This window comes from Rousettus aegyptiacus, unplaced genomic scaffold, assembly GCF_014176215.1.
Source record: "Rousettus aegyptiacus isolate mRouAeg1 unplaced genomic scaffold, mRouAeg1.p scaffold_m13_p_10, whole genome shotgun sequence".
Taxonomy (NCBI): Eukaryota; Metazoa; Chordata; class Mammalia; order Chiroptera; family Pteropodidae; genus Rousettus; species Rousettus aegyptiacus.
In genome coordinates this window covers 63857066-63884420 of record NW_023416285.1, presented here as the reverse complement: position 1 = coordinate 63884420, position 27355 = coordinate 63857066, and the positions used below count along the sequence as shown (strand labels likewise).

At 38.4% G+C, this 27355-nt stretch overlaps 1 protein-coding gene across 1 annotated transcript in view; it reads right to left on the bottom strand.

Annotated features, from left to right (window-relative positions):
- Positions 1–5871: 5871 nt before the first annotated feature.
- KDR (kinase insert domain receptor) overlaps positions 5872–27355 on the bottom strand; it is a 42767-nt gene continuing 21283 nt past the window's right edge. Inside the window, exons 16-30 of the mRNA XM_016165140.2 lie at positions 25813–25919; positions 25255–25390; positions 24784–24888; positions 23347–23460; positions 22658–22746; positions 21894–22047; positions 19900–19997; positions 17558–17680; positions 17292–17403; positions 16936–17035; positions 16427–16532; positions 15160–15311; positions 10043–10142; positions 9458–9543; positions 5872–7750 (exon numbers count right to left, since the gene is read on the bottom strand). Coding sequence (XP_016020626.2) covers positions 7528–7750; positions 9458–9543; positions 10043–10142; positions 15160–15311; positions 16427–16532; positions 16936–17035; positions 17292–17403; positions 17558–17680; positions 19900–19997; positions 21894–22047; positions 22658–22746; positions 23347–23460; positions 24784–24888; positions 25255–25390; positions 25813–25919 — 1805 coding nt within the window. The 3' untranslated portion in view covers positions 5872–7527. The remainder of the gene's footprint in view (positions 7751–9457; positions 9544–10042; positions 10143–15159; positions 15312–16426; positions 16533–16935; positions 17036–17291; positions 17404–17557; positions 17681–19899; positions 19998–21893; positions 22048–22657; positions 22747–23346; positions 23461–24783; positions 24889–25254; positions 25391–25812; positions 25920–27355) is intronic.

Below are 27355 nucleotides of genomic sequence, written 5' to 3'. Positions count from 1 at the left end.
CAATGCTTCAAATGACAATATAAGCCTTAATTTTTCATTTCTAGCAGTTGGTAAGAAAAATTCACCATTTCATATTGATGTGATTCACTTGGATCCCTTTGCAGAATTTCCACATTAATGGCAAATATATACTATAATCTTTAAGTTCAAACTGATGAATTTGAATGAATCATTGAAAGTGATTAAATGTATTCATGAAAAATATGAGCCTATATAACTTTTGAAAAATTGAACATTTCATAAAATTCTGCTTATAAGGCAGCATGAGAAGCAAATCAAATTAATAGTTGATATACAATATTATATGACTTCTAGATGTACAACATAATAATTCAGTTTATTTACCTTATAAAGTGATCACCATACAATAAATCTAGTAACCACCTGTCACCATACAAAGTGATTATGATACTATTAGCTATATTCTCTGTGCTGTACATTACAACCCTGTTACTTATTTATTTTATAACTGGGAGTTTGTACCTCTTACTCCCCTTCACCTTTTTCACCCCTATTCCCACCCCTGCCCCTCTGGCAAACATCGGTTTGTTCTCTATATCTATGAGTTTGTTTCCGTTTTGTCTTGTTCATTTTGTTTTTAGATTCCACTTGTAAGTGAAATCATACAGTATTTGTCCTTCTCTGTCCGACTTATTTCACTTAGCATAATACCCTCTAGGTTCCATTTATAGTGTCGCAAATGGCAAGATTTCATTTTTTATGATTGAGTAATATTTCAATATATAATATGTATATTACCATATATATGTATATATCCTTATACACACACACATATATGTATATATGTATATATGTATATTTATCTATCGATGGGCACAGGTTGCTTCCATAGCCTGGCTTTTGTGAATATGCTGCAATGAACATAGTGGTACATATGTATCTTCAAATTAGTGTTTTTCTTTTCTTAAGATAGATAGATACTCAGAAGTGGAATTACTGGGTCATAGGGTAGTTCTATTTTTAGTTTTTTGAGGAAACCATACTGTTTTCCACAGTGGCTGCACCAGTTTGCAATCCCACCACCAGTGCAGAAGTGAGCTCTTACAGAAGTGACTCAATCACACTACAGCTTTCCTAGGTGCAAGTCTCCCAGCACTTTCTCCCCCAGGCTATGCAAAACCTTATGTAAGTCTTTACATTTAGTGGACCAAGGAGAGCAGTAAGTTTTGTATTAACTATGCACTCCTCATTTATTACCTTTGATTTAATGAGATGGTATATGAGGAGTGCATAGTTCAATGCCTAGCATATGGCAGACGATCAGTGTTTGTTCTCTGTCCTGAGAGTTGTTCAGATCTGAGTGATTGCAGAGCTACTTGAAATGTCTATCACTATGAAGTAGAGAAACATAATGAAAGTTAAATCCATAACATATATTATTTATCTAAAAACTATTATATTATTATTAAAGTTGCTCTACTATATGCCATTCAAAATTAATACTAATTGGTACATTTTCAAGTGAAAGTTGTTAACCAATTCTGTAAGATCTGACCTAAGATTTCTGGCATGATATCCTTTTGTCTTGTTCCTCAGTCAAAGAAGCAATAAGCTCTCCTCCAGTACAAAAGAACATATGACAAAAGCTGGGCAGAATACTGAAATTCACTGATAAATAAGGTGATAAAAGATGAATGAGGATGTTTTTCTCTTTTGTATGACAGGCCCTCAAGGCAATTTGCCAACCATCTTAGACGGGGGAGGAGGGAAGAAGGCATAGCAATATATCATGATCTATCCACAATGATTGAACTAAAAGAAAATTCATTTCTATTGACTTCAAGTACAGGCTGTTTAAAAGATTCTCGAGGTGGTTTATACAGGAGCATACTTTGATTTGTGAAACAGTTGTATTTAGTGTGTTACCTGATAATATTTTTGAATCATCAAGAAGTCATTCTATGAACCAATCTCTACTGAAGAATTCCTAGTAAAACAAATGACTACAATAGAATTTCTTTTTTCTGTATTTTGATTTGCATCCACTGGAAAAAATTTAAATGTAGAATAGTAGTATAAAGGATAACACAATGTTACTTATGATAAAACCAGATTCATTCTGCATTGTCATATGATGCCCGTCAATATGGAATTCTTGGAGCACTATCAGAATCTCATTTTGCTTTACAAGTGAAATGAAAATTTTGTGACACAAGGAAAAACAGACAAAAATAAACCTAATTTCCCCAACCTTCTGTAAAATGGCTTCTTACTTGGTTGTTCCCATGAGCATCCTGACTCTAAAATTAGGTTAAATCCCCTCATGGTGAAATCTATGTAATATAATATCTAAACTAGTTCTTGAACCCAGATCTTTATTCAAAAATGGCTGAATAAACTTACCAAAGCCAATAATGAGAACTATGCTCAATTTGTTAAGGTGAGATTGTCAGGATACGTAGAGAGTTCTTGAGTAAGATTGGAGTTCCTTCTCTCTGTGGTTCTGTTGATAACCCTTAACCAGTTATGGAAATAGTTCTAACCACTGCCTGTTAAGGTGCCTGGCACATAATAAGTGCCTAACACTTATGAAAACCATCTAGAAGGGTCGTTTTATGTGTCCTACTGGCTTGCCACCTAGTCTACGCTGTGATGTCTACATCTTGCCATCTTGCTTTAGAGTCTCTGTTAATTAGCTGACTTAATAATAGTAAACTTTTTAAAAGAGTGTCTGGCACATTGTAAGCATTTTATAAGTACAGCTAAATATGAACAAACAACAAATAAATAATGTATTACTCACTTAAAGTTTAATATTAAGGGCTGAATCTTTGGTATTTGATTTCTGTGGAAGGCCTTGCTTTTCTCCAATATATGTTGCAGGATATGGTCTGCCAATTTTCTTGTTAACCTGAGAAATGAATATGGGATGTTTTTGGTCACCGTACATCTAGTTTGAATTCTCTACTTTGCATCTGGGTTTTCATTTCCATTTATATTCTCTCGGTGGCAATGAAAAGAATGTTTTTCAATCCCCTTTGTCAGGATAAGTCATTTCAGCTTAAAGCGATCACCCACGCAGCATAGCACCAGGCTCCCATTAAATCTCTCTTGGCATCAGTGGTTCAGAAGGATCCTGATGAGTCATTCCATGTCCCATTTCTTGTGAGCTGCATGTAGGCTCAGAGTCAGGCAGTGAGAGGACCTTTACCTACAAGGAAATTAACCCACTATCTAGAACTTATTACCCCAAAATGTCACCTCCTGAAGAGGGGACAAAGAGAACAAAGTATGGATCAAACTAGAGCAAAGTCCAGTTTTCTTATTCCCTGCCATTTTTTTTATTACAATGTATCTAAATGTTAAGAACATCAAACAATCAAGGTATGAGGGTACATTGTCACCAGTTATTTATAAGTACACTGATAGATTCTAAAGTACTTGGAATAAACAGTAAGTGAAGCAAAAATTAAAAAAAAATAAACCATGTATTTCTGTCCTTTTTAAACAAAAAATTGAGCGAAGCTACTAAATTTAATGTTGTTTTACAAGTGTCAAGAAGTTATATAAAAGCCATGTGTTGTAAAGAAAATAAAATCTAAGGTACAATTAGGGTCTTCTCACTAACATTCACTGGCTATCAATCACAGTTTACTATAACCCTTATCAGCAGTCTTCCTTAGAATACTTTTTTCTTAACTCAGAGCTCTTATCTCTGAGTTGGACCTTTGCTGAGGCTGGTATGTTCCACAACTTTAGCTCCAGATCTTTCTGCCAACTTCACTGTTAAATTGCTCTGTGGGTTGCTCCTTGGAGATTCCTCTACTTCTCTTCATTCAAAACCAAAGTAAATGACTTTATTTTACATTTTTAATTTCTTTATTACCTGAGAGCACTCTGTAACTTTTCCCCAAAAAAACTGGACTTCAAATTGCTTTCACAAAGACTGCCCAGATTTTCAATATGTCTAAACCCTTACACAAAGAAGATTTATGCAGAAATTAAAAATTTACCAGAACCAATTATAACTCTTTTTCTCCTGTGCTCACTACACACCCAGGAAGGCATGAACATGGCATGACTGTAGAACCACTAAAGGCAAAGGGCATGTAAATGTGGAAAGATGTGTATGAAAAGCAACTCTCTCAAATGCTTAACTTTATGAGTTTGTTTACATTTTATCTTCTTGATAAATATTTGAGTGAGAGGCAAAAAGAAAGACATGCTAGGGGAACAGGAAAATTGGGTTAACTACAAAATTGTAGTTTTGAGATTTTTTACTTTTCTTTTTTCCTTTCATTGAAGAGGACAAAGCAATGTACATTAATAGGAAAACCTAGTCCAGGGGTAATGAACTTAAACCTCCCACAACTCTTATCTTCCCTGCTGATATGGTTGAGGAGAAAGGCTGCTGGGGGTGAGGGTGGGGGTGGGAGTGGGGGCGGGGCCATGTCTGCAGAGGAGTAGAAGGATAGGAAAGAGAGAAACAAAAGGTGAAGGGGCGGAGGTGTGAAAGGAGGGAAAAGAACAAACTAAGTAAAATGAAGAGAAGTAAGAAGGGCAGGAGCCAAAGGGAGACAGTGTGGCTTCATCTAAAACACAACAAATGCCTCCCATTAAAGCTTTGAAAATAAGACTATGTAGGAAACACTTTAAAAAGCCACAAAATTCTCTTCAATACAGGGGCAAATGAGGAGAAAAAAGGAGCTAAAAACAGGGGTGTGGAAGACAGGAGAGGAAGGAGAGGGCTAAATCTCACCTCCTAATCATTCTCCCTGTGAGGTGCTGAAAGCATTCTTTATAAAGTGTGAAGTTTCGACTAACTCCAAATTCCTGGCATTGAAAGCAGTGCCAGGGGCTGTTTATGAGAAACAAAAACTCTTTTTCCTAAAATGAAGAAATTTCTTTTTTTCTATGTGGTCCTCTCCATCTTAAATAACCTAGACTCTTCTTCCATTCATTTACTGCACAACACTGTATTAATAGGAAAGATGAGGCCAGGTCTGACCTATAGTTTAAAAACATCTGTCAGAAGACCCTAATCCACTATCCAGCCCATGGCCCAACCTGTAAATATTGTCAGCAGGAACTGCACACACCCATCGCCACTCTTTTCTCCACTATAAGGTTATACAAAATGTCTCAGTGAGATAATAAAACTTAAAAAATGATACAACGTATATTTTGCCAACCACCAAAAAAGGAGGTATGTTTAATGAATGGTGAAGCCATGACTGACAACTAACTGCTTGAAGAAAACAAAGCTAGACCCCTACCTCACTCCATATACAAAAATAAATCTCAAATGGATTTAAATGTAATAAAATTAAAAAGAAGAAAATTTAAAATTTTGGATTATTTTAGAATTGGGAAGACCTTCCTTGATGAGATTAAAAAGCCTAGAAGCCATTTTTAAAAGTTAGGCATATTTGACTATATAAACATTTCAAAACGTCGTATAAAAAAACACTACAAAGAGTAGGGCCACTCATTGATGCCAATGATTTGTCAGATAATTTCACTCAATGAATTTGAGCAAAAGTGATCACTGAAAATGGCATTGTTGGAGCTGATGCTCTGACACTGTAAATATAGAGTAAAACATTATAGAAAACTATCAATATGCTCCATGCTTCCGAGAACTGCCTGAGTCTGGCCACCTGTCACAGAATCTCTCACCCTCTGATTTTCATGGTTGGCTATTCTAACAGGCATGGGGGTTACTGAAGGGCCACAGATACTATTAGAGTATTTATTGTGTATCTCTAAGTCCATATTTTAAGAATCTCGAAGTGCTTGGAATATAATGAGAGTACATAATTTGTGTCATGAAGAAGAGGAGGAAAAGAAGCAATTATACCCCAAGCCAGAAATACTTACCCTCAAAATAGTTATGATAATATTATACTATTGTGTTTTTACTAAGAATACATTTATTGGTTTAAAAAGTATATAAGCGTTTATGAAAATATCCTTTGTAAGAAGAATAAAGGAACAAGTAAAAATGAAAAACAACCACATGAAAATTATGTCTGATTCCCCTTCCTCCATTTTAGAAGTGAGAGAAATTATAAGTACAGCAATGCAACTTTGCAAAGGGATTTCTTCACATTTTTCATTTTTTTTTTAATAAAATGGCATCAATTGCTGAAAGCATTATAACCTTTGTTATGCTACATAATACTGATACAAAATGTGAATAGTACGAAGTTCATTATATATAATATAAGGTTTTAATATATTACATTTGTTTCTACATAAACAGACTATAAATATATGTGCCATAGCATGTTTATAGTCATGGTTCCCAGCATCTCACACTATGGTACCAAACGAAAAATACATTTTGTTTTTTAAAAAAGAAAGAACAAGGGCAGAAACCAGTAGAAATAGCTTTACATGTTAAAAGTCTACATAATATAATAGATGTTGTTATAACTTTGGCTATAAAATGATTTTGAAGTCTGACTAATAATTATTCAAAGAGTGAACAAGTCAAATCAGATTTAACTAGATTATAGAGGCCAAATTACTAAAATACTGCCTAGTTGGGAGTTAAAGGGAGTGGGAAGGCATGGGGAGGATAGGAGGAACAAAAGAGTAAAATCCTTTGACGCCACAGCTTGATACTGAACCTACTGCATTCAGGCTCAGACATATCACATCAGGACAGATATGTGAGTATTCATCCAGAAGAAACCAGAAGCTGGTTTATATAGTCAGAACTCTTCAACACGACAGGGAGCCTCTGTCCGAATGTCCTTTCTTTGTGGTATCTGAATAAAGGATCTGCCTGGGAAACCAGGAGCCAGAGCTGCATCATTTCCTTCCTGGGGCTTGGCCAGGAGACACGTAAGAGTCCGGAAGGAAATCTCATTAGGAGTCGGAAACAGCACAAGGAACTCTCATTTAGCCCAACTGGGAAGAGCACGCAAACTTCTAAAACCAGTAACCTCGTCTGAAGCCTTTATATTTCCTCACAGACCCCATACCCACCTCCACCAGAGCCAACACAATGCATTTGCAGGCTCCAGTACACTCTCAAAGAAAGCCAACGTCTTCCTTTCTATCAATGCAAACCCCACATGTACGACTTGGCTCAGGACCCACATCCTAAACAAAGCTTCTTAGATGGAGTCAGCCCTAAAGGTCTTTCTCATCTTCCACATCTAAAGCACTTTGCATTGCCTGGTTTATCTTCTACTTCTACAGAGGTGTCAGCTCCCCAGGTATTGCTACTTCTTAGAGGACAAAGCCATTTCTTGAATTTCTTTTGTTATAAACTGTGGGAAACCCACAGTAGGGGGCATCATACACTTTTTTTTTACATGAATGAAAAAGAGAATAAGGTCAATACTGGGAGAAGACACAAACACATTCTTGAGTCACAAGCATCTTGTCAGGAAATGTCTAGGGGACTGGCTCCCTGTAGTCCGAAGTCTTTTTTTTTTTTTTTTAATGAAAATCAAATGTGGCTACTTCCTGGTGTGAGAAAGAACAACACTTGAAAATCTGAGCAGCACCTCTCATGTAATTTCCAGGAGTGGGGGATGTGTGTACCTCCTTTTAAACAGGAGGAGAGCTCAATTTGGTCCCAGAGTCAGGCTGGAGAATCTGGGCTGCACTGCCAGCTTGTGGTTCAATCTCCATCAGCTTTAAAAGTTCTGCCTCCTCACTGGAGTACACAGTAGTTTCCGTGTCATCGGAGTGATACCCGGACTGGTAGCCACTGGTCTGGTTTGAACCTTCAGATGCCACAGATTCCTTACTTTTGCTGGGCATCAGTCCACTGTAGAAGAAATGGCAACCAATTGAGTTGGTGGAGAGAAGGCAGTTCTTTTGCTTCTTACCCCAACCCCAGAGAAATATGGGCTGTAATTTCCCTGGAGACACCAGCCCCTGTCTCTCCCACTCATTAATCGACATATCAGGTTCACTCAAACAATGCCCATTCACAGGTACTAGCATGAATGAGTCGTTTCAATTGAGTTCTCTTCCTCAGGTCTAAGTCTTTCAAGCCTGGGATAAGATGAAAGGCAGCTCTCCTGAGTTGTATAACGGCCCCTGACAATGACAACTTGCAGACTGATAGGTTTGTGTACAGCGATCGAAGCCAAAGGGACTCTTTGTGATTTGAAAGGAAACTGGGATATTCTGAAACTCCACTTGTGCTTTCCCCACACTGTCGATTAGGGGGATTACAAGGCACGTGTACGGTGCAACATTAAACTTTAATAAGTTGAAGCATGTCTGTGCAATTGAGCCAGACACGTCAGAAACTGCTTTTTACTCATCAAAACCACATTCTTTGAAAGGACTGAGGACCCGAATCATTTAGTAGCAAGTAGAGAATGTTTTCGATGATTTGGAACCATGATAGATGATAATCATGTCAAAGTTAAAACTTCAGGACTTATAACTTCTCAAGACATTCTGAAATGTGGGTTTTTTCCCCCTTAATAAGTGTTTTACCAAATTATTAATATTAAACACTGCAAAAGGAGATTTTATTAACTCTGTTCTCATATGTGGTTTAAAAGGTATTTCAAGTAACTAGAAATGCAATTTTTCTTTCAATCCAACCTCAATAAGACAAGTTGAGTGTCTTAAGCAATGGCATAGCACCTGGCACACAGTGATGCTGAATAAGTATATTTTAAATCAATGAATGAAACATAGGACTGGCTCTCACAATTTCTTACCTTGGGCCTAAGGCAAATAATAAAATCCCACAATGGCACATTTTAATGGTTTTTTTTTTTTTTCAACATGGGCATCACTCAATAACTCATGGATGTTTCCATTTTATACAACAGATTATGAGATCAAAAATCCCTGTTCTTACCTAGAGTGAACCCACTAGCAAATAAATAGCTACTCTGTATCCTATTATTCTTATAAATACAGGTTTTCATTTATTTTTTAGGTTAAAAGCAGATACATCTATTCAAAACAACTACAAATGCCTATAGAACCACATGGGGGAAATTATATTCAAAACCAAATTTAGTGTTTTTCCCACAATTAAGTACTTAACACAGCCAATAAAATTTAAGTTACCTTAAACAAATATATATTGGCTTTTTTATACATCATATTTCTTAAGGAAAGATCCACCATTTATGCACACGTTTGAAAATTCTTCAGAGTCCATGAAGATTTTAATTATCTCGTTTTAGAGATCACATCCAATGACCTCTTTGTTATTTAGCTAGCACCGTATAAACCACTGACCATAATAAATATGCTCGGAAATTTCCTTGTATTCATAATTCTCATAAAAACTGACCAATTCCTCTAATTTATTTCAGACTCCTTTTTAGACTTGCCACTTAATGTAATTGCTTGATCTATCTCAGTTCTTTATTAGGTTGACGTAAATTTGTCCAACCAACAAAGACACAAAAAGGAAATAAGCTACACCTACACTAAAAGTCCTAAGTTCCTTTCAAAAATTCCTCTTTCAACTTGTCTTTTCTGTTTGGCTGAGCCTTACCTAAAAGATGGAGCTAATTTAGTTCTGTCTTCCAAGGTTTTCAGCTCTTCTGATGCAAGAACCATACCACTGTCCGTCTGGTTGTCCTTGAGAGACAATGAGATGGCACAGTTGATAAGTGTGTACACTGACCAGCTACTCAATTAAACTGATTTCCTAGCTCATCTATCAGACAATGCATTCTACTGTTCTACAGAGGGAGAGGTAAAGGTGTCATAGCAAGGAATTGCAAGCTGCAAAAGGAAGAAATCACTTCCTAGAAGTACACCTAGGCCAGGAAGAAAGGAATTTATAGAGAAGAAGCTGGGAGGCCATTTTCATCCTTATTTTCATAATGACACTATTGACAGTTGAGTAGAATTGGGAATGAAGCTAGATTATCTTGAGCCTGGAACCAAGGGCTTTACTTATGGAAAAATCAAGGGGGCCCAATAAATTCCATTTCCAAAATGATCCCATGACACAGACCCTCAAGGAAAGCCTTATAATGAGGCTCCAAGACTCTAATGCTTAGGCTAATATTTATCTAACTAATGTTTCGTTCTTTGTATTATTTCTAAGACTATTTTTAAAAGATGTACTTACATCTGGTATTACTTTTATTTCTGGTTCTTCCATCGGGATATCTTCAAATGTTTTTACACTCACAGGCCGGCTCTTTAGCTTACTGTTCTGCAGATACTGACTGAAAAAGAATAAATATTTATACTTTAGTGGTGGTATATTTGGCTGCAGATACCACAAGTGATACCTAAGTTCATTATCTTTCAACCACAAGTTTAATAGCGACCTTCAAAACATCCTTTGGAAAAAGAATAACAAAACAAAAATCTTTCTCTGCTAGCACACATTGAAGGCTTAATTTCCTGTGAAAGTCCATTTAAAAGTATAATATAACCGAGGGGCCTAGATGATCCCCTGTTCCTTTGAATTGTGCTTCTGAGGTCCATGGCTGGACTAAAGACAACAACAGCAAACTAAGTGATCAACTGCCTTCTGCTTGGCTTCCTGATTGCATGCAATTCCTCCATGGAGTTCTCAACATATTATTATTTCACATCTTTCTAGCCATCTCCAGAAAAGCAGATGGAAAGTTTTTTTACATAATGCTCACAGAGCAACCATTCAATGAAAGATGGACAGAGGAAACACCTGTAGATCTCACTGAATCTCATCAGAGGATACTGAACCCTGCAGGATCTGAAGACAACATGCTCTGTCTACATGTAATAAAGGCTTAGCGTGAACATGGGGTGGGGGTTTAGGAGAGTTGCTGAGCCTCTCTTTTCCCTATTTTCAGCTCACAATTTGCTGGTCTTAGAATAAGGCAGTGGTTCAAGAGTCACAAGGTATTTTGTCTATTTCAGTCTACCACTAAGCACGCAAACTTGGGACAGTTGTATTTCTGTGCCTCTGATGCTCCATCTTCAAACTGTACTGGCACTAGTTTTCCTTCCCTCACTCAGAAGAATGAATGACATGGTAAATGGTGGGTGGGGGAGGGGGTAAGTGTTCTTAGAAAGAATGATGCTCTATCAACTAAAGCTTGTTTTCCTCCTTTGAATTCCAAAGGGTATCAGTTTCCTTTAGGAGTCCAAAGAATAGGACTTAGCAAATGACACATTGCCTGTTCCCAGGGCATGCTCCTTTCCTGTCCTGTGGCTTTGGGTGAGTCTGAGTGATCTGGTTAAAATTACCTACAGCTTAACTGGAGAGAAGGGAACTCTTTTTCATAGGGGAGAGACAGCAAATTCACTTTTTACTCTTATCCCAGTGTACTTTCCACCATAGGCAGCCTTCTGGACATGCTACCTATTCCCTGTGTTTTCTGTGACTGAGTGGAATGAGGACTCGCTTGGGCCAAAGGAGAAGAATGGAAACTGTGTCTCCCTTCCCTATCCCAGGAGGCTAGTTCTTCCCTGTATAGAGAGGAGAAGTTTACCAGTGACATCCTCACTCAGGAAACTCCACAAGAAAGAGGACATGATGTACATGGAGTGAGAAAAGCAAACTTCTCCTAAGTCCAGTCCCTAAAAGTGTCAGTTACTAAAAACTATGGGTAGCATTGTCAATCATTAACTCACTCACTCATTCAGGAATCCCTTACTGAGAATATTCCACTTGCCATGGTTGAAATGCTCTTCAACCATTATCTTATGGCATCTTCACAAACAGCACCTGTCTATGGGTGGGTATTATTATCTCAACTTCAGATGAGGAATTGAGGCATAGAAAGGTTAAGAAACTTGCCTCAAATCACAAAACTGGAATATCTGGATTATTATTTTGAGGGCAATGAATAACCAACCACTAAAGGATTTTAAGCATGAGATTGACCAGCTCAGATATGCCCTTTAGAAAGATGACTCTGGGTTGAAGAGGGTAAGACCAGAGGCAGTGAGACCATTGAGGGAGCAATTCCACTTATCTGAGAGAAAGAAGGGCAGCCTGACTACAGAAAGGTAAGGCTCACACGGTTTGGAGAAGTGGACAGATTACAGAGATGTCTGGGATGTTGAATAAACTAGAGTTGGTGAGTTCAGGCTATACTGTAGCTGCCTTAAAAAGGAGAGCTCTTTGACTTCTGAGCCCAATAACTCCTAAAATTGCATGACACTTCACAGTTAAAAAATCATCTTCGTGGATATTGTTGCATCTGCTCCTCACAAAATTACAACAAAATAGTTTTTTTGTTGTTTTTCTTTTTTCTTTTTTTCTTTTTTTCATTTCCCATTTGCAGGTGAAGATGCTAAGGCTTAGGGAGGAAATGGCTAGAACCAAAATTCAAACTTTGGTCTTAGACACTAAAGCCAATGCATATTTTTGTTTTGTTTTGTTTTGTATTTTAACCTGACTCCTTTGGGAAAGTGTCAGGAAGGAAAAGAAAAAAGAGAGCAGTGAATATGACTGTTCAAGTTTTTATTAAGCACCTAGTATGTGCACAGTACTATTCTCTACCAGATGTGCACTGACTGCGTGGTGGAGGGGGTGGGGAGAAGGGAGTACAGGGGGCATGAGATATATAAAAGGTGGGAAAAGGACAGTTTCACTTCAGGATATCTAATATCACAGCCAAATTCAGGAACATCTAGCCAGCAGGCTGTCCTCGGCATCAATCTATATGCTGCATTTAGTCATCACTAACAATTAACCAAAATGAAGAAAATGGAATGCACCAAAACCTTTCTCTGGGAGAGAATTGAAAAGAAGTCTTTGATAAGCTGCTTGGAGTGGGAGGTGAAACTCCCAGGAGAAATGATGGAGCAATCGCAGATGGTCCCCAAACTCCCTTCAAAGGAAGATGAGTGCAATTAATATATTTTCTTGCAGGAAGCATGCAAACTTAGCGCCAGAGCTGATTCGCAGGGGAAATGAGAGACAAAACTAAGTCTAGACACCGGTGGTCCTTCTTCCTCACCCTTCCCCCACAAACCTCCTAGCCTCTCTCTAAATAAATGTTGAACACATATTTTTAAAAGAGGCAACAAATCATTAGCTGGATCCCACAGTGATGTCTCTGTCCAGCTCTATTTATAATGCAATGTAATTGAAAATTATAAAAAAGAAGCAGGTAAGAAAGACTCTGTGGCTTTTCTACCTGACTAGAGATATGAAAGAAGAGAAAAAAAGTCCACTTAGAGGTACCCCAGCCTCATCTCTTTCTCCACAGGAAAGCAAAACCACAGAGAGCATTAAAATAAAATGTGCTGTGTACAGACGCTTCCATTCTGCCTTTCTTGTAATGCCGATGATTAAAATGTGACTGTGGAGTCTTATTTTTATAAAAAGGAAAAAGGTGGAGGTGGTTATGAGGGGATGCAGACAAAAGATTCAAACTTCCATTTTATTTTTCAAATTATAGCTGGATAAAAGAGAAACTGGACTAGAAAGACCAATTCAAAAATCACAGACAGAAAATAGAAGCCAGGCCTGTGCCTGGAGTGTGATGTCACATTTGTCCACGCTTCTGGGGATAAATGTTAGCAGCCCTATCTTAGATCCAGCATCATATCTGGCACTTTCATTACACAAACATGACTTCATCAACTCTCAGCACCATATGCAAAGCACCCAAGTGAGCCAGGATGCTGCTGACTTGGGTCCTCACTCCACCTGGTCACAGGAAACCCAAGGAATATAGTTCATGATCAATGGCTTTCTGATAAAAGAGAAGGCAATAATGTTGTGGGAATAATTACCACGCCAGAAGGCCAGCTGAACTGGAACTAGGATTTTTAACCATGGGAAGGGAACTGTACGGGCTTTCATTTCATGACTCTTTCTCCCCAAAAGCCCCTCCTCAGTATGGGAGAAAATAGCACTGAGTTAGATATCAAAGGAACTGAATTCTTTCGAGAGATATGATTTTAATCAGCTCATGTAAGAGCTATCATTTTTTTAGTGCTTCCGAAGTGCTAGGCACTTAGAAATACATTATATTAGTAATTCTTGAAACAATCATTTTTGAACAATACCAGTGACCTCACTTGGATCACAGTGAAGATCTATCCCAGGTCACACAGCTGCTAAGAGGCTGACTTTGTAATCTAACCCACTTCTATCTGACTCCAAATCTGGATCTTGAATCACAATATTGTCTTCCCCCAAGTAATCTGAGCATCTTGTTCAACATCTACATCAAAAAAGATAAGAATTTTTACCTTGCCTAGCACTGAGATAACACTGAGAGTTACCATGTGAGCAAATCTGATAATATAAGGAAAAAGTCTTCAAAAAATGACAAAAGTTCTTGACACAAATGAAATAGAGTCCACTCGTTGGCCTCCAACCACTCGGCTTTCTTCTCTCTCTCAGAGAAGAATTCTTGCTGCCCTATGTGATTTCATGGGACAAACTGGCCAGGGTGCTTTCTCACCTGCTACCTGGCAACCTGGTCAAGTGCTGGAGCTCCATGCCCCTCCCGGCAGCTACAGCCCTCAAGAGAGCAACCTAGGCCTATGCCATCAGGGGGGTCCACTGATGGGAGGAAAATACCCGAAGGGGTGGGAAAAGAAACAAAGCAAAGGGAAGTAGCTCCAAGCATAGTGAAAGGCAATTGTAATATTATATTGTAGAAAACCATATCCACTTTTTCCTTAGGCACAGGTGCTGGGAGAGAGAAAAAAGAAAGCTGCCTTCAGAACCTCTTTACAAATCAAGAAAGGACTGCAGTGCATGTGTTTTAAATAAGCCCAGAAGTCCCATTATGCAAATATGCTGAAAATCAGACTTGGGCGGAGCTTCTGAAGATGTGCTGCCCAGTCTAATTCAGGTCACATCCCATGGCATACTGTACCTTAGCCCCAGAGGCATAAGTGTGTTTTCATATATGCATGAAAATCTTTCCTAAGCCATTTAATTCACATTAATAAAAGAGTACATGGGGATAATTTAAATGCAGATGTCTTTGTAAAATTGGTCTCTTTTTCTGGAGATTAGCAAACTGTGGCAATGCAGCTATTTGCAGCTGCGGGGCTTAGAATTCTGAAGAGCTATGGCAGCAATGTGGGCTACAGATGGGAGGAAGCACACCTACCCAGGCCCTCTTCAAGAAGCACTGCCCTTTATGTTAGTCTCGGGGCTATGGTTAAATTTGGAAGTGGGATGCAGCAGCTTCGTAAAATGCCTTTCTTCCATCCTCCCTCCCCACAATGACCTTGAAGCCCCTCACCCTCCCAGGGGATGTGGGCCATACACAGTACCTGATTCCTGCTGTGTTGTCATAATGGAATTTAGGGTCACACACTTCCTCTTCCTCCATACAGGAAACAGGTGAGGTAGGCAGAGAGAGTCCAGAATCCTCTTCCATGCTCAAAGTCTCCAATATAGGAAGAACGATGTAGTCTTTGCCATCCTAAAGCAATAAACATGGTGCTATTGTTATGGCTTCAGTCCTTCAAGGGCCTTTCCATGAAAAACAAAGGCCACGGGGGCTTCTTGGTTATGGGGTCTGTTGCCTCCATGCCTGAATGTAAAACTTTAAGAGAACATCAAAAATGGCTTGTCGAAAACAAAAGAGCACTCAAAAGGTGTGTGTACATTAAAGTGTAATAAAGAAGTTCATGAATAACAAGATAGGAGCACTGTGGCTATAATGAGACAAAGCAGGCTGTGGTCACAGCCGCAGCAACAGAGCACGTGAAACTCCACAGAGCCCAGAAATCATCTCTTCACAAAGCCCTGTCTGCACAAGCCAGGTCCTTTAAAGGACATGTCATCCAATTTTAACCTCTACATTTCAAGGCAATGGAAAAACTGATGACAGTCTAGAGAAAGGCAATAAATGTGCAGGAAAATGGGTCTTCTAAAAAAGGTTGCACAACTTAACATTATTTCATCAAAAAAAATAATAAAGGGCAACATGATATCTTTAAATGTTTGGAAGGATTATGATAAAAACAGATTTGACCCATTGCCTCCCAGATGTTCAAAAGAAAAGCAGGAGGAAATTGGTATTTATTCACTATAGTGAGAAGTGTTGAGTGGAGATTAAATAACTTTCTAGTGGTAAAGGCTACAAGTCTAAATTTCTCCTATGAAAGTTATGAGGGCTTGGAATTTTACCAAAAAAAAAAAAAAGCCATCTATTTTGTAGAGAGGGTTCAGATGCGTGTTTGCCTGCAGAATGTATTAAAAATTCCTTGAAATTCTACCTCTTATTGATAGTCTGTGGATCAACTACTTTGTTGTTGTTATTTTTATTTTAGAGGAGTATCGAAGACTTAACAAAAAGATACATTCATAAGAATAAGGGTGGTATGCGACCAGGTTATTAATTAAGATCTCGTCTGTCTAGAAGGATAATTATAGCTTTTAGAAAATCATTTACTGCTCAGATCTGAAAAAAATATGATTCCTTATTCAGTGGTTGAGAGGACAGCATAGTTACCATAAGAAGATCTAGGCAGTAGAGGAGCCCCTGACACCTAAGTGCTCTTTATGAAAGCTTCTTGGATGGAAGGCACAAACCTGCTGAGCATTAGCTTGTAACAGATTTCCCAGATGTTCTACCAATTCTGAAAACGTGGGTCTCTGATTGGGCTCCCCGTGCCAGCAGTCAAGCATGGTCTGGTACCTAGAAAAGCAAAACACTGATGTCATTCACAGCCTCTTTCCTCCTGATCTGATGCTGAAAATAAGCACTTGAATGAGTAAATACTTACAAAGAGTCTAGCATGAACCAAGATGCTAAACAGGGAAACATAAGACACTTGATGCTCCCCTTGAAGCATCAAGTGTGTACAGAATAGAAAATTATAAATCAACATCTAATAAAAAGTAATTGGTTAGTATGGATAAAATTATGTCATTTCAAGAAAAAGAGATGATGCTGTGCTTGAGATTATTAAGGAAGGACTGTAAGGGAGAAGTAGGACACAAACTGGGCCACGAAGAAGGTGTATATAATACCAAGTCTCTAGGCAGGGAGAATTTTGTGAGCAAAGAAAGAGAATATGAGGATATTATTAAAGCCTTACATTTCTGGTGTGGTATAATCAGGGGCCCTCATTCTAGTTCCTTCTTTCAATCGCCTACAAAAATCCTCATCAATCTTTACTCCAGGGTATGGAGAAGCACCTAGAAGAAAAACAGGAATGGGATATTATTCGATTTGACTTTCTCTTACAGAAAACCATGACAGCCTGATTTTTTTTAACATCCCATCATCTATATATCTTTTCCTACTTTCTGTTTTTTAGATTTTATAATCCAAACCTTCCAAACAAGTTTCACCCAGTAAAGGTTGAATACAAGAGAGAAAAAGTTTTATTGGGGCCATGGACTTTTATCATTCTATTTGAAGTTTGGGTGGAGAGACCAAGAGGAGGCTTACCTAAGGAAAATATTTCCCAGAGCAAGACACCAAAAGACCACACATCACTCTGAATTGTGTACACTCTGTCAAAAATTGTTTCTGGGGCCATCCATTTCAAAGGGAGCCGTGCCTAAAGAGGATAGAAGACAAGTAATCAGAACCTGACTTAGCAAATATCTGAAGAAAAACACTTCCTTCGCTCCTGAACACAGGTCCTGAAGCGTGCTAAGAGGAGTTTGAATTCTGTAACTTAATAGACCACTGGGTTCATCTTTGAAACTTACATCTCCTTTTCTGACATAGTCTGGGTCTTTATAAATATCCCGGGCCAAGCCAAAGTCACAGATTTTAACCACGTTCTTCTCCGACAAGAGGATATTTCGTGCCGCCAGGTCCCTGTGGATACACTGCAAAAAGAATCATGTATGCATTAGGTCTCAGCACAGCTGATCCTTTCTACATCTGTTGTGACCTCATGCTTAAAAAAAAAAAAAAAAAAAAACCCACATCAGAAAACCAACTGATTAACAAGCACCGGGTTAATATCTTTTATCAACACTTCAGGAAAAAAGTCTGAGTTTCATTGAGACACACATCTGCTTATTCCATAAACAGCCTCAGACTTTGGAGTTAAATTAAGTTATAGTATGATGAGGGAGTCATAAATAGACTTCTCTTGGATACAATTAAGAATGTGTTTCTTGTCACATCCACACATCCCTTTTGCCTGGCTCCATATACGGTTAAAACATGTTATTCTAAGGGAGGCCCTAGAATGGGATTTATTTTGAATGAATGCACGGAAATCAGAAACAAGGGGCTCTCACTGGTTTGGTGCCCTTTGTTGGTTTCCCCATGCCATATGTAGCTGGACTGGCCCTGATAAACAGTTCGCAGTGGGGCTCATCCTGTTTGCAAAGCAATTTCAGCTTCTCACTAGTCAAGGTGATTCTCTGGCACACTTAAAAGGGAAACCAATTCTCCTTGGCTTTCTTTCTATTTTTTTCTGCTCTCCAGTTTCTCCCTTCTCTATATTTCCCAACTTCATCTAACCTCCTATTACTAAGCAGCTTTAGCTCCACTTGGTAGATTTGTGAGAGAATAAGAGTCTCAGGAACATTGAGAAATAAATGAATGAAAGGTTTAGATGAGAATTCTTACATCAGTGTAGAAGGGATCGTGTGAGCTGAGCATTACTGACTGCCCTGCACCTTGCATCTGTGTAGCTCTTTCCTTCAATGAGGTATATTCAAAAGCACATTGTCTAGCATGGCTGAGCAAGACAGGAGATTCCAAAAAACAGCCTTTCCTACCTCCTTCCCAACCTAAGAGCTTCCTTGTTCAGCCCAACAACCAGGTGGTGTTCAAGAAATCAGCTGATAGATTAAAGGGAATTTGAAGGATCTCCCCCCATCCCCATTCCATTCCCAGTCACTGAAGTGAACCCAGACTAAATGGCAGGCCCTGGCCTTAAAAAAAAAAAAAAAAAAAAAAACTTGAAAAAATCAGAATCTTAGAGAAGAACCAAAGGCCTTTCTTTTTGGAAAAATCCTGTAAGACTCTACTTCTCTCCTTTGCCTGTGGAAGAGAGGACAAGAGCTCCCAGCAGGAACATCCAAGATCCTCAAACTCTGAAACCGATGAGTTTTAATTTCAGGAAAATAAACTGGGTTAGGGATTTCAGTCTACTTTAGAAATCAAAACAAAACAAAACAAACTTTAAGTCTTTCTTCCTTCAGTAGGCTGCAGCAAATGCATTTTGTCAACGAATACTTTTTCTTTAAACTTAATTTGAATTTTTCTTGTTTAATGTCAAACCATATATTATATCCTTTCCAGAAAGGTGACTTCAACCAACTTCACTCCCTCAGTAGTGTTTACAATCTTTGGAATATTTGTAACTTGTCATGTCCCCCACCTCAGCCTTTGTTTGGCCTATTTTTCTAATTTTAGCTCTTTTAATCGCTCTCATCTGAAGCCTGTCCTTCCTGGCTTCTAATTATACTACTAACAAATACTTTTTGATAGATTGTGATAAATGTAAAATAAACTAAAAATAGACTCTCTCACAAGGCTCAGTCCCTCACCTCTTCCAGGTCATTGCTCAAATGTTACATTCTTATAAGGCCTTCCTTGTCCACATTTTTTAAAATTGAAAATCAACATACACAAACACAGGAGCATATGCACGTGACAAACATACCATTCCAATATATTCTGTAATCCTTCCCTGCTCATTCTCCCCATAGCACTTACTTCCATCTCACCTCCTATGTATTTTACTTGTTGATATTATTTACTGTTTGCTCCATCCACCAAGATGTGAACTCCATGAAGCTCAAGAGTTTTGCTTGTTCATTCACACAGTATCGTTACGGCTTAGAAGACAGCCTGCTCTTAGTAGATGCTCAATAAGTATTTATCACATGAATTAATTTCATGAAATCCTAATTCTTACACCCCCTTAATTAACATAATCAGAATCTCCCTTACAGAGCTCTTTTAATAATCCTGGAAGTAGTGAATGAATTATAGTCCCCAACAAACACCAGTACCTGGCACTGGACATCTTATTTCCAAATCTGAGATTTGAAGAGATTCGTGGCTTCTCTTTGGGCTGTCTTACCTTCCGTGATGCCAAAAACTCCATGCCCTTGGCCACTTGGAAGCTATAGCAGATGAGATGCTCCAAGGTCAGAAAGTTCTTATACAGATCTTCAGAAACTGTCAGAAGGTACAGGAGGACAGAATCAGTATTTCCACTAGAAACTATTTGTCTGCAAGTTTGTTAGAGTAATCTTCATTTTATAACTTGGGAGTTAAAATTTCATGAAATAGAAGCAGAAAGAAAATGCCTATATCTTCTGTAAATTGGCTGAATTCCAGTATTATTAGCCTTCATCACTCCAGTTAGCCAAAATATTGGTTTTTCCATTTCAACCAAATTGAACCAGCAAATCCAGAAGGTAGAATGGAGGTAAAATACGCATAGATAATAAGGTGGAAGAGGACTTTTTCAAATTTGCTGTTTAAAACTGCTGTTTTTTCATGTACCCAAAGGGATAAACAATAGTTTCATATCAAGAACTCTAAAAATAAAACAACAATATTCAGGGTTATTGTATTTGTTCTCTCCAGGCTTTGACCTGGGACAAAGGCCAAAGGTCAAAATATTATCTATAACAGATAACTAAAAATACCAGAAATATATTTACTTCTATCACTTTTAAACTGAGAAAATACTGTAAACACATTAAATCTGGCCTGTGAGAATGCTTTTTTCCTTCAAGGATATGAATGAGAGGTGACAGGAAGAGAAAGATGAATTTAGTAAATCAATGGTATTTACTTTCATGTAACTGATACAAACAAATACCAAGGCATTAATGGGTTTTTCAACATGATCTCTTAATTTTAGTCAGATAAGAGATGGCTTCTTTCCTGGAGACAAATACCAAAGTAAATGAAAACTCAGTTGTAATAACCTTAAAAAGGCTCGAATTGTTTTCTCAATGATTTCTTATGCTTAGGGCTAGAGGGCCCTCAATGAATAATGAGCAAAACCCCTTTATTTTCCAAATAAAGAAATGTAGGCAAAATTCTAGGTCAACATTCTTTCTACTCCAACTTACTACCTCAATTCCTTGGGCGTCCATCCCTGGCCACCATATTGTGAGATAGAAGGATGGAGCAGATGGCTCCACTCAGTGTGGGTCCAGTTATGAGAGATCTACACAACCACCCCACACTCTTCTAGACTACATTCCAGCCTCACACTGGTTGCTTGGCTTCTAAGGGAAAGAAGGAAGATTGCAGTACTATCTATGGCCTTATGTCAAAAGAAATAGAAGAGAGTTTCTTCCACCATTTCATGGTTAGAGTCTTCTAAGCTCATGCCTCAAGAGGATCTAGACGTCAGGAAGCTCCATCTCTACATCAATGGAGCTCTCTCTGCTCCTTCTAAGGGAAATAGATAGTATATCTTGGAGCTGAAAGAAGTTCTGAAAGTTAGGCTGAGAACACAGCTCCAATCAGAAGGAGTCCTAAAATATCACTGGAAGCATAACTGGATGAAGAAAAATATATTTAATAAGACTCCTTTGATGAAGTATGGTTGGAAAGAAGACTTGATAAGCCACTGGGGTCTGGTAGAAACAACAGATGTTCCCTACACTGCTTTGGAGAAGGCTGGTTATGATTAACTAAAATACTTCTGTTGTGCTGGTGAGGTAAGCAATGCTTAGGGCAATGGGGAGGCCAATTAGCCACAAGAGAGCCTACTTTTCCTTTCTGGAGCATAGTGCTGGGCCTCTCCTGATAATATATGCTGACCAATATTTTAAGGGCATTTGTTTGATAGTTGCCTACTACGCAGCAACTCTGGGGCACTGAGATTTCTCAGGCTAGCCATACTTTGCTTTACAGCCTAGCCTGCTGCTTGTTTGGACTGCCCACACTTCACTTTGGGGGAAATTGAATGAAGGTAGTCTAGAAATTCAGGTCTTTCAAATATTAGGTAGTATCGGACATTTCCCACAGCAAAATTCATCTTAACACTCTGTCACCTTGTCTGTTCCTACAGGGGCACACATGAAGTGTATGGGAAGCAATGGCAGGTACCTTCTTCCTCCTCCACATCACTGAGAGATTTCTCCTCAACAAATCCAGAGCTGGCTGAGCTCTGGCTACTGGTGATACTGTCCAAGCGGCGTTTAGGATCCATGGTAATTTCTCCAACGTATTCTTTCCCTGGACGGAATCGTGCCCCTTTGGTCTACGAAGAAACATATGAATAAACAAATTCCTTGAATACAAAAGGGATCTCTAAAATTTAGTAAACTTTAAAAGTAAGTGTAACTATTAAAAATCAGACTAAAAGGACATCAGCATCAGGATTAGGCAGTCTCTGAGCTGAAATTTTGGACAAGTGTTCTACATAATAAATTTTATTCTATAAAGCCTAGCTCCTTCTTTAGCTTAAGAAGATAGTGCCTTATTTCAAGTTTCACTCAGACACACTTTCCACAGTATGGTGCTCTTTACAGAGTGGCTTATACTCCATAGGGCCAAATGGGATTAGGGGAGAGAGGGAATAATCCAAGGCTTTCCTTCTCTCTGTCCTTCCTTTAATCACCCTATCTTTCTCTCTCCTCCTTAGGCACCATTTATAATGGGTCAGTAGATTAAAGTTACAAAAATAAAGCATGAAAAGCATATGTCCCCCAGAAGTTAAAAGAGGAAGTTATGACAGCCAAGAGGTAACATGAGAAGATTCTTTACGAGTTCTTCACTGAACTTTAACAACAAAAAAAAATTAACCTGTACCACTGTGAGGTTTCCTCCATTTCACAATGAGATTAGAGCTGAGTTAGGAAATGACATACCTTGCAGGGGACAAATTCATTTCTCTTGCTCCTCAAGTAAGTTGATAGGTTTCCAAACTTGCAGAATTCCACAATCACCATGAGTGGCCCTGGAGACAGCACAACATGCCAAAAAAACAAAACAAAACAAAACAAAACAAAACAAAACAAAAAAGTGTTATCACTCATGTTTCTCACTAAAGTTAATATATTTTTAAACCAGAGACTATCACAGAAGAGGCCACAACCTTTCATTGGAGACAGGATTATAGAAATCAGCTGGTCACAATCCCCTGATATTGTAACTTTTCTTTTTCCAAAAGGCAATTCCATAAGATTGACAAAATTTAAAAAGAAAACCAATCCACTTGCTTTTCAACACAATCACCTAAGAGGATGCCATTGCCGGGAGAACTACTGTTAGGGTCCTTTGCTTTCAAGTTTTTGGGAAGTTTACTTTTCTCATCTGAACACCTATTACACAAGAAGCAAACTGTATTATAGTAATGTGACATTTTTTGATTCACAGGAAGTTCTAGAATAATTTTTAATGCCATTTAACCTCCATGAAATGTATTGATTTCTTGGAATCTGGCAAAGTATCCTAAGTTAAGGAAATCAAAGCCTTGGGAGATAAGCGGTTTCCCTCAAATACCAGCTGAGAAGCAAATGCCCGAATCAGGCACTCAGAACCACCCACAGATACTTACCTCCTGGCTTGGTACAGGCACCTAGAAGGTTGACCACATTGAGATGGTGGCCAATGTGAATGAGGATCTTGAGTTCAGACATGAGGGCTCGATGTTCACTGTGTGTTGCTCCTTCTATAAATACATGAAAAAGAGGGAAATCATAAACGTGGGCATTACCTTAGATAGATCGATTGATCTGTGCTACTTGCCCTCCAGGGATAATGTAACTGTAGCCCAATTTCAGAGTAGGTGTATTCTCCTAAAAGTCAAATATAAATTATATTTCCTAATTCTAAATCAAACTCCTACTTTAAGTGCACTCAGAATGTTTGATATTTAAAAGAATCCATTGTGAAATATTTTGCAAAGTGAAGACTATATCCTCAAATGAAATCATGCCCAGATATTTCTTCTTTTACAAAAATAAAGGGGATTTTCATATATCAGGTTTACTATGTTTCTTAGGGCCTGATTATTTCAGTGCTTCCTCATAAGGAAGCAGCACCTTGTATTAAACATCCTCACGTGTTAGGGGCTATGCTTAAGTTCCCGCCAATCAGTGCTGAAAAGGAAACTTAACAAGGGCCAGCTGGCACAAGAGAGAGACTGATGAGACTACGACTGTGTGTTTGATCTGGCACGGACCGGTACACTTCCCTCTAATTCACACAGTCCACACCTCAGGTCCTGATGAGCTACCTCAAAATTACATATCCCCTTGGCCACTAGGGAGAACAGACAAAAAACCAGAGACAGAGATGGCTTTCAAATGCACAAGACCTGTTGGCAAAAGGTAACTGGCATTGTCTTCATCAATGAAAGCACTTTACAATTGGAGCAGAGCTTTATGGTCATCAGCTCCCCCAAATTAAAATGACAAGACCAGAATTACACTATTATTAGGATTAGCAGTTGGTTATAGAGCTTTTAATTTTTTAACTATCACCCATAGCCCCTTATTCCCAGCACAATTCTTTTTATTTTGCATTTTTTCTTTCATATATAAAATCTTTACATATTTCAATCCTAGGGAACATGCTGTTTTTGTATTCTACTGTTTTTGATTCATTATGTCAAATTTCTTTTCATGTTTTCTGATGGTCTATAATCATCTTACTATTATACGATAATATATTTTTTAAAATTTTATATAACCAAAATATTTTTTCCTATAGCCGGGCCACAAAGTACAGTTGTGCAAGCTGTGCCTTGCATAAGGACTCCCAGGCAAGGTGGGCTTAAACCCATCCCCGACTTTGCCTGCCTGGCTGTGCACTCGGCCATGAGGCTATAATAGAGGGACTATTTTCCAATTTGCGCTAAAGTATATACGCTAACTACATGCTTGGTTAGTGGGCCCTCCTAACAGCAAAGCCACTGATACAAGTCTTTCATCAGTTTTAAAGACTAGATGAAACAGATAGAGGCATACATCACCATATAATTTTGCTTTACCTTTCAACATTTTGACAGCCACTGTCTTGCAAGTTGCTGTCTTGTCGATTCCAAAGGCATCTGCTTCGATCACTTGGCCAAAGGCACCACGGCCAAGAGGCTTACCTACAGTGAGCAATGACAGCAGCAACAAAACAGACTTGGACTATGATGCCACCAAAGTGATTTGCAGAGATTCCAACTAGGTAGGGTGACCATACATCCCAGTTTAGTATGAACAGTATAGTTTACCTTCTTGTCCTAGCTTAATTTTTAATACCTCCCCTTTCACTTTCCAAATGTCCTACTTTGGATGATTATAAGGAACCTTACATCTAAGTGACCAAAGGGTGATTACTCTGATTCAAGAGATGGAATGAATATTGCTGAACCAGAATACAACACTGAATAGACTAGATTGGTCATCATCTTAAAAGAAGATGAGATGGCCTGGTAAACCCAATACCAAATTAATATTACTTGAAAACACACCTAGTTTCAGCCGATCTCTGGGGAATTCCCATTTGCTGGCATCATAAGGCAGGCGTTCACAGTGTTCATCCAAGGGGAGTTCATCTGGGTCCATGACAATGGACAAGTAGCCTGTCTTCAGTTCCCCTCCATTGGCCTAGAAAGCAATACTCCTTTAAGTCACATGCACTCTGTTTGGCTGGTGTTTTGTGTGCTTCTTATTGTTTTGATGGCAGCCCCATTCCTGATGCCTCTTTTTCAAATAAACTCATGGAGTGTGAGAGTAGTTCTATTATAATCCTGTTTCTAGTGTCCTCTCAACTTCTAAATAAGCTCAGAATTAAGTTCTTAAATCTTAATTACACTAGACAGTCTAAACGCTTTCTCTCCTAGTGGCTTCTATTAATTAAAGCCCAGTGTTTCAGCCAAAAGAAAGTGGGCAAGAATGTTATTGTATTGAAATAAATTGTGCCCATTGAGCCAATAACAATGAGAAGAAACAACTCAAAGAGCCCCAGTCAGCTTTCATCAATCATGAAAACCAATGTGCATAGGATGGAAGAGAAATTATTTTGTTACCCGCTTAACAGTCCGTAGAATGATGACAAGAAGCAGCCAGAAGAACATGGCAATCACTGCAGTGCCTACTAGAATAATAACTTCCAAGTTCGTCTTCTCCTGGGCACCTGGAAATACACAATTGAATGGGCATCAGCAGTTGGAAACGCCTTTGATATAAGATGACAAAGTGCAATTCTAAAGCAAGATCTCAAGCTTACCAACATGGAAAAATCCTAAACGATATTAGTCACAAACTTCTAACTTGGATAGAGTCTTTTACTATTCTTAATGGATAATTTAAAGTTTGTAAAATGTTGCTCGTGAAAACATCCAACAATAAAATTCTAAAATAATTAAGTATAAAAATATTAATGTCTTCAAAGACAAGCATAGAAAGTGTTTGGAAGAAGAACTGCCTTTGATGGAAAGAAAACAGATCATGTTCTATAGAGAAGTGTTTCCATTTAGAGAAAAAAAATCTGTTTTCACACTGATGGTCTATGTTTTGAACTGTACAAAGTTTCAGAAAGGATTTTTTAAGAAACTAAGTAGAAAAATAAATGTTGTCCTTTGGCCAGGGAGCTACTGATGACCACACACCTACTAGGTGATCATCGCTTTCAATATGTCCTCCCACTTAATCGTCTCAACAACCTTCAGTTTTCAGATGGAGAAACATGTTTATAAAAGTTAAGCTACTGCATCAAGGACACACAGCAAATTGGTGGAATGGTCAAGAGTTAAACAAAGTCTATCCAATACCAGTTAACCATTATACCACCTTGTCCTTGTGTGTCAGGAGCCTGAGTGAGGAAAAGAGAGAGCCAAAATGAGTGCATCCTGCATGGCCTGGCAATATGAGTTTAAAGCCACTCATGAAAGGAAAGAGAAAAGAAAAGGCTAGAGGTCAACAAGGAAAGCTGCAGAAGCTCAGGACTCCAGAGGACAGTTCTGAGTGGAGAAATTAAGCTCAGAGGAGGCTTTCCAGTAAGAGTGATTAGCAAATGGGTGATAAGGAAGCAATTATCACTTAGGGTCCCCACTGGATGAGGGTAGTGTGATCCAAACCTGGCTATAAGCCATGGCAGCCTCAAAAAGACAGAAAGACAAGTAATCAATTAGTTAGCAAAAATAAGAGTTAACAGTTAAGAGACAAGCACTGAGGATGCTTGGAAGTAGATTTTATTTCTCTGGTGGTCTTACTGAAGTAATTCTCTACTTACACATAGAAATTTAAAAGTCCATGTATCCAAAGTAAAAAGTTCAAAGATTCAATTGTCTATATAAGTTTGTGTATTAATAGTCCCATAATAACATTTGGGAACGTAACAGGAAAATTACAATTTACCACTTCCTTTCATAGTATTCTCTTCGAGTGAGAAGTAAATATAATCCCTGTGCCAGTGTTACCTAGTTAGGTATCAGAACCAGCCACAGATGGCTAACGGAGGTGAGGCAGAGCACGGAACAGCACTGAAAGTCTGCCTTAGGATTTTCTCTAAAACATGAAGCACTTGGGCAGTGGCCGAACCACCACATCATTTGAAATCTTTATTTCAAG